The sequence below is a fragment of the Octopus bimaculoides genome, chromosome 3 (genome assembly GCF_001194135.2).
Source record: "Octopus bimaculoides isolate UCB-OBI-ISO-001 chromosome 3, ASM119413v2, whole genome shotgun sequence".
NCBI lineage: Eukaryota > Metazoa > Mollusca > Cephalopoda > Octopoda > Octopodidae > Octopus > Octopus bimaculoides.
Genome location: NC_068983.1, coordinates 4,545,660 through 4,554,008, shown reverse-complemented (window position 1 = coordinate 4,554,008; position 8,349 = coordinate 4,545,660). Strand labels below are relative to the sequence as shown.

Sequence of the window (8,349 nt, the reverse complement as noted above, 5' to 3'; positions counted from 1 at the left end):
AGCAATAATATACCAGTCCCACTGTGTAGATCCTTAGGCAAGTGTCTTCTATTACAGGTTCAGTCCAACCAAAGCTTTGTGGATGGATTTGGGGGACAGGGGCTAAAAGAAGCCCGTTGTGTGTGCGTGACCTACCACTGCTTAAAACTGGTGTTGGTTTGGCAAAAAGAGACTGATAAAATAGGTATGAGGCTTTAAAAAATAACAAAAGTATTGGGGGTGATATATTCACCCAAACCCTTTAAGTTGGTGCTCCGGCATGGCTGCAGTCTAACGACAAACAAATAAATGAACTGGTATTTATAGAGTGTTAAACACTTTCGGTATGCAAATTAGGAAATCCTTCATAGAGAACTGCTGCATTTGTTGAGTATATAAACAGTTCAGCTGCTTGTTTCTCTGGAGACTGTCAGAATGATGTAGACGCCTCTGATGAGAACCCAATAAGGTTCGAAAATCAATTAAGGTTGTTCATAATGTTTTTTTTCAGTCTGCGGAGAAATGGGCTAAAATTTGCCCTGTTTATAATTATACCATATGTTACATACATATATACATAAATTTGTGTGTGTGTGAAGTTATAAGTAAATGGTGGTTTGGGGAGTTTCCATATACACTGTAGTTTCTTTTCCTTCAAAGTAATCAACTGCTTAATTATATAACTGAACAATGAATTTCTCTGACATTAGACTACTATTTACATCTCTGTTCTGTTTCTTCTATATCATGACTTGTCTTTCCTTCATGAAGTATCCATGAGGAGAGATAAAATGTATTTGGACTAAGCGCTTGCATCTGGCACAGCAGAGCTTGTTAAGCCATAGTGTCTGCAATACTGTCAGCCAGTTGTGAAAGAGGCCAGCCGTGTTCTGTGCGACTATTTCTGTCATCAACAATATACACAGAGCTCTCTCATGTACACACACACACATGCATACACACACATATCAACATCTTGCTTTTGTTTTTCCATACTGTCGTACCGTCTCATTGCTTGTTGTCATGTTCCTTTAGAGACTATCTCTGGTGCTGGTGCCATAAATAAAGTCTTCCCTCTCCTTAATTTCAGAGTCACCATTCTTCTAGATAGGTTGCCTCTGTGCAGCTTATGGAAACCATGTTTCTTTTGTTCATTTGTTCAATTTTTTTCTCTTTTTTTTCTTCTTTTTCTATGGCTTTATAAGCTGGATGCTCTTCTTACCAGCATCCATTTTATAGCTGGATGCCCATCTTATTATAATCCACTCTACTTTATGGATTCATGGATTATATATCACAAGTTGTGGAAGAGCCTTAACCCTTTCGTTACCATCTCGGCTGAAACTGCTTCTGGCTCTGAGTACAAATGTCTTGTTTTCTGAATTAAAATCTTCCACCAAGCCTTAGTTACAATTTATGTTCCTAACACTAGCTGAATAACAACTAAGTTATTTTACCAAATTCTTTGTTTATATTCAAAACAATTGAGAGAAAAACAGAGCATCTCAACAGAACTACAGTAACGAAAGGGTTAGCATCTGTGTAAAGTACATGTCCACCCACGTACTCACATTTTAATCTTATGTTAACTTTAGTCATAAGTTGCAGATATCCAACAAGTTTTGTTACAAAACATTCAACACTTAACTTAATTTCTTTCTATTTTATTTTTACAGTGTTTTTTTTTTGTTTTTTTTGTTTTAGTAACACTTTAATCTGTAAAGACCTGTTAATCTGGACATAAGTATTCTATTAGCTGTAATTGAAGTGGCCTTTAATGTGTTTTAATTAAGTAAACTTCACTAATTCAATTAGAGGAGTGGTGTGGAAATGTAGGTGAGAAGATTGAAATAGGGAAGTTGTATTTTAATTCTTTTTACCTTTCATCTTTTGATTGTTTGCTTCAGACATTAGACCACGGCCATGCTGGGGCACCGCCTTGAAGAAATTTTAGATGAATGAATCAAACCCACAACTAAATGTTTTTAAAGTTTGGTACTTATTTTATTGGTTCCTTTGACTACACCGCTAAGTTATGGGGACATAAACACACCAACACCTGTTTAGTGACCCCCTAAAGGATGAAAGCAGTGGATGCACGTGTCTTAGTGGTTAGAGTGCTGGACTCATGATTGTAAGATTGTGGTTTCGATTCCTGGACTGGATGATGTATTGTGTTCTTGAGCACAACACATACACACACACACACAATGGTCTTCATTCAGTCTCCGTCTACCAAATCCACTCGCAAGGCTATAGTACAGTGATTCCAGTGGGGCATACACCCTACTGGTGGGGTCTGGGACAATTGTGGTAAGGCATGGTGCCATAGTCGCCAGACATAAGGTTCTCATAAAAGTTATTCCTTTCTTAGTCAATAATGTACATTTATTCTGTACTCAGTACTTAATAAAAGAATTACCAGTAGATTGTTTTGTATTAAATAATTGTGATAAAATATTAGAAATAAAATTGTTGTTTTCCAATCACTGGTGGGGCATATATTTTCCTGAAAAGTTAACTGGGGCCTGGGGGAAAATTGGTTGGGAAAAACTGCTATAGTAGAAGACACTTGACCAAGGTGTCATGCAGTGGGACTGAACCTGGAACCATGTGGTTGGGAAGCAAGCTTCCTAAACTGTATTTTGAACTTTAATTTTTAAGTAAGATCACCTTTTTCTTTGTTTTTATTTTCAGGATGTGTTGGAATGGACTGTTCCTGGGTGAAGTGCAAGAAACTAGAAAGTGCCATTTGTCATTTGAGCAATTTTGACAAAAATTTCCTGAAGGCTGTCACTAATAATGACTATACTACAGTGAAAACTCTTGTAGAGGCTGGTGCTGATGTAAACTGTTCTTCGGCTGGATGGACTCCGCTATGCATCAGCTGTTATTATGGATTTACAAAAATCGTACAATATCTCCTGATGCAACCTCTTTTGGTATGTACAGTTTCTCCCACTTTTGCATAATTTCAGTCCTGCTGTCCTTTGGTGTCAGCAGGTTCCTTGTGAAAGTCCATTCGATTAGATCAACCCATAGCTTGTTTAAATTTCAGAATAAAGGCACCTAACATTAACTCGTCATCATCATTCATCATCATCATCATTTAATGTCTGTTTTTCATACTGATGGGTTGTACGGGGTTGGACAGGGGTTAGCCAAGCAGCTGCACCAAACCCCAATCTGATGTGGCAGAGTTTCTACAGCTGGATGCCCTTCCTAACGCCAACCACTCCGAGAGTGTAGTGGGTGCTTTTTACGTGCCACTGGCACAAGGGCCAGAGGAACTAGCATCGACCACGATTGGATGGTGCTTTTTACGTGTCACCGGCATGGAAGCCAGTCAAAGCGGCACTGGCATCGGCCACGTTCATATGGTGTTTTTTACATGCTACTGGCACAGGGCTCACAACTACAATTTCCATTTGATTTGATTTTGATTATTATTTAATATCTGTCTTCCATGCTAGCATGGTTGGATGGTCCGACAGGACCTGATGAGTCGAGGGTACTGAGTCTTTCTTCATTGTCTGCTTTGGCATGGTTCTTATAGCTGAATTCCTTTCCTACCACTTACCAAAGTTTGAGAGAAAGAACAATAACAGGTTTCTTGGTGTAGAGGAGGTACACGACTACCTCACAGTCTATAAGTGTAAGTGGGGTGGCACTGGAAGAAGGATATTGATGGTGATAGGGTGCCAGGGTAAGTCACGGTGATACGGTGCCAGGGTGAACTGGCGTTCCGTTGGTTATGCTGACGAGGGTTCCAGTTGATGTGATAAGCAGAATAACCCTCTTATGAAATTAACATGCAAGTGGTTGAGTGCTCCATAGACACATACCTTTAATGTAGTTCTCAGGGAGATTCAGCATGACACAGAATGTGACATGGCTGGCCCTTTTGAATTACAGGTATTACTCATTTTTGCCATCTGAGTGGAACTGCAGCAATGTGAAATAAAGTGTCTTGCTCAAGGACATAATACATGGCCAGATATCGAATTTACAACCTTACAATCTTGAACCGAATACCATTTAACCACTAAGCCATGTGCCTTCACATGTAACTTGATGGTTAGATGGTTTGTGTTATGTTCTACTAATTTATTACATACCATGGAAGCCAAGTAAATGCTAATATGAGTCTGATGGCTCCAGAAAAAGAAAATAAACCAAAACAAGTAGACCAGGTTAGTGAAACAAGCATGGCTACAGTCTCTTGTACTCAAAGACACAAACATATCTCTTTATGTACTTTATATACTCACATGTAATTTGATGGTTGGGTGGTTTGTGTTAATCTTCTTCTAATTTATTTACCATATTCACTGTTGTCGTGAAATGGTACACACCTTCCCATGTGGCAAAATGGTATGACTCAGCCACTATGAAGTCAAAGTCAGTCAGTAGTAGTAGATTTGTGGTACGAGTTTCTCAGTTGGAGTCAGTGTCAGTTATGTGATGTGTACAAATTGAAGTTACCATCAAGGTAGATGTTATGAAGTCATTATCTTGCGGAGCTATCAGCGATAGCACGATAGACGAAAGGCAGTAGATGGAAGAAACGTTAGCATGCTGGGCAACATTCTTAGCGTTAAGAAAAAAAGAAAATAGAGATATAATTAAATTAATAATTATTTAATAATAATTATTATTTGATCCCCGTGCTGGTGGCATGTAAAAAGCACCACTCAAATGTGGCCGATGCCAGCGCTGCCTTGACTGGCTTCTGTGCCAGTGGAACGTAAAAAGCACCATCTGATCATGGTCGATGCCAGCTTCCTCTGGCCCCAGTGCCGGTGGCATGTATAAAAGCACCCACTACACTCTTGGAATGGTTAGCGTTAGGAAGGGCATCCAGTTGTAGAAACATTGCCAGATCAGATTGGAGCCTGGTGCAGCTTCCTGGCTTCCCAGACCCCAGTTGAACCGTCCAATGCCAGCATGGAAAACAGACGTTAAACGATGATGATGATGATGATGATGATGATAAGAGATGATGTCCTATTTTATAATAAATGAATGATTATTAATTTAATTATCTCTCTATTTTCTTATTTTCTTAAATAATAAATATATTTATATGCATTTGTGTATGTATATGCATGCATTATTATAGTATGATTTTATTGTACGTTTCAGGAATTACGTCCCCAAGTAATGCTGTGTCTTCAGTGTGGTCGTCACTGTTACCAATGCGATTACGATGAGGACGGCAACACACCTTTGGTATACGCTGCTAAACACGGACACTACGAAGTATGTCGACTTCTTCTAGATGCTGGGGTTTGTTTGGAACAACCGAACAAACGTACTCAACAGACTCCTCTATTTGTGGCAGCAGAGTCTGCCCAGACCGATGTCTGCCTTCTGTTATTAGAGGCATCTGCTTGTGTTCAAGTTCGTGATAATATAGGCATGACTCCATTATATGCTGCTATTAAATCTAAAGATAAAACTGTTGTGGAGAATCTCATAAAACATGGCTGTGATGTTAATATTGGTAGTCAGGACCATCCACCGATATTTTTGGCTGCTCGTCTTGGACTCTTTGATATTGTTAAGGTCAGTATATTCTAGTCATTTTTTTTTCGTTTTTCAATAAATGTACAATTTATCCTTTAAAATTAACCCAAACAAAATTTTGTAGAATTTCATTTTTATATTTTTTGTTTTTGGAATCTAATTTGTATTGTTATTATTTCAGTTATTTCTTTACTTTTGTGTGTGTGTGTGTGTGTGTGTGTGTGTGCGTGTGTGTGCATGTGTGTGGTTAATTTTAATGTATATCAGATGTGTGGGTGTGGCTGTGTGGTTAACAAGTTTGCCTTCCGACCTTATCCTTTCAAGTTCAGTTCCACTGTGTAACACCTTAGACAAGTTTCTCTTCTACAATAGCCCTGACCCGGCCAAAGCTTTGTGAGTGGATTTGATTGGCGAGTTTCCCATCTGGAACATACTGGCACAGAAAATTGGATGTGAAACAAATGAACAAATGCGTACCTCAAAAGTACCTTGGATTGTAGGGCGGCATGCCATGCTTGAGGAGACCTATTGAGTCAAGTACATCAAAATCAAATCAAATCAAATGGAAATTGTAGTTTTGATCCCCGTGCCGGTGGCATGTAAAAAGCACCATCTGAGTGTGGCCGATGCCAGCCCCCTTTGGTCCTTGTACCGGTGGCACATAAAAAAGCTGCACTCGCCAACCACTACACTCTCAGAGTGGTTGGCATTAGGAAGAGCATCCAGCTGTAGTGGACTGGAGCAATGTGAAATAAAGCGTCTCGCTCAAGGACACAATGTGCCACCAAGTGTCCAATGCACGATCTTGAGCCAACTACCCTAACCATTTAGCCATGTACTTTCACACGTGTCCCAAAAGCTAACAACTGATATGGGAAGTTTATTTCATGCTTCAGCAATTCTGAGTGTGAAAAATTATCCCGAAAATCACGAGTAGTGTGTTGTTTTTTATATTTTTTAAGCATGTCCACAAGTGTTAGACATAAAATTCAGCACGGTGCCGAAGGTTTCTGTTGGAAAGATGGTGGATAGTCTTGTAGATGTCTACCATGTCAGTTGCTGGACATCAGAACATTTTTTCAAGAGACTGATGTGCTGAACAAGATTGAAGTATCATGAGGTTCTTTTCGTTTGCACCCATGGTGTGCTGTGTCCTAGCTAAGGGAATGTGACCTCTTGGCCATTTCAGGTTTGCGAGATTGAAGCCACCCTGTTGGAATATTTTGACATGCTGATTCAGTTTTGTCAGTAGTTGGTGTGTCTTACGAAAGCTTTCTTTGGTGATTTCTAACATGCAACTTGCTGGAATATTGGAATTAACGATCAGATTAATCAATAGATTTATTTTTAGTTAGTGGTTGGGAAGCACACAGCCATGTCTCTCACTCTCCACATATATTGAATATGCATATATACACACATATACATACATATGTGTGTATCTATATGTATATGTGTGTGTATATATGTCTGTATGTATGTTTGCTTTTATGTTGAGTTATATATAAAGATGGGTTACATATTAAGCCGTCATCAGACTCTGGCTAACCTGACTTAACTTCGAAGTCACTGTCAATAATATTTTTGTTTAATGATAATAAATTTGCATTCCGCAAAAGTACACAACAACCCATCAAATTAATGTAAATTGATTATATTACAACTGAATACAAAAAAAAGTATGTATGTATGTATGTATGTATGTGTGTGTGTGTGTGTGTATACAGGCATACAGACAGACAGACATGCACATTCCCACACAACAAGTATTTAGCCCAGATTTACATCTCCCTCTTCTTAAATAACCTCGCTATACTTACCTAAATAGAGAAATAAACATATATATATATATATATATATATATATATATTTATTTATTTATTTATATATTTGTTTACACAAACTATCTTTAGTAGACATCCTCTACAATTAGTGTTGCTTTCATTTACCAATTACTTGTGTTTTTATTCTGAGGAGGAATACAGGGCAGCTTTCAAGACGCTCTTCACATTTCTTTTTGATGCCAAAGTCAAACATGTGTTTTCTATTTTCTGCTTCAGTTCATTCTTGGATAAGCGTTCTTGTTTCTTCTCTTTAATATAAAATGCATTGTTACAGTTACACGTGAGTGATTTGAGATAACAAGGGAGGCTCTAGGTATGTGCTAGAAATAGATGTTAAATCTCTTTCAAACCAAATCCTACTTTCTCCAAATAAAGGAATGGAATATTGGATAATGTAGTCCTAGATTATCTCTTATTTCCTTCTTGTCTCAGTTATTGGGTTGTGACCATGCTGGAGCATAACCCTGAAAGGTTATGTTTAACAAATCAGCCCCACTTTTTTCTTTAATATCTAGTTCCTCTTTTATCAATTCTTTTTTGCTGAACTGCTAGATTACAGTGATGTAAACAAACCAACACCAGTTATCAAGCAGTAGAGGACAAACACACACATACACACATACATTCCCACATGGTGATCATAGGGCACATATAAGTATATATATATATATCCAAATTTAGAGAATGGAGTAAATAAAATCCAGGCTACATGTGTTTCCCAGCAGAGCCTCACAAATAGCAATTACCCAAAATGAGGGGTGTACTGCACTAGCTACTCTTCAAGCCTAAAATACCTTAGTCAAATGAAGGGATCCCATGTTAACTCACAGGAGATTCGATTGAAAATGTGTGGAAAGCACAGTGTGAGAGAAGAAAAGGGAAAGCTTGTGCATGAAGAAAAAATATATATGGGAGTGGATAAATGTCTAAATTTGTTAAGGAAAATAATAAGAATACAAATAATTTGGACAAGTAAGTATAAGTCGATTAGTGTGCA

At 38.2% G+C, this 8,349-nt stretch overlaps 1 protein-coding gene across 5 annotated transcripts in view; it reads left to right on the top strand.

The window, feature by feature from the left end:
• LOC106877362 (ankyrin repeat domain-containing protein 50) overlaps window positions 1–8,349 on the top strand; it is a 78,977-nt gene that overhangs the window by 51,703 nt on the left and 18,925 nt on the right. For all 5 annotated transcript variants that reach the window (XM_014926249.2, XM_014926248.2, XM_052965989.1 and 2 more), the window contains 2 exons: window positions 2,677–2,921; window positions 5,125–5,547. In XM_014926249.2, the coding sequence (XP_014781735.1) occupies window positions 2,688–2,921; window positions 5,125–5,547 (657 nt within the window). In that variant the 5' untranslated portion in view covers window positions 2,677–2,687. The remainder of the gene's footprint in view (window positions 1–2,676; window positions 2,922–5,124; window positions 5,548–8,349) is intronic.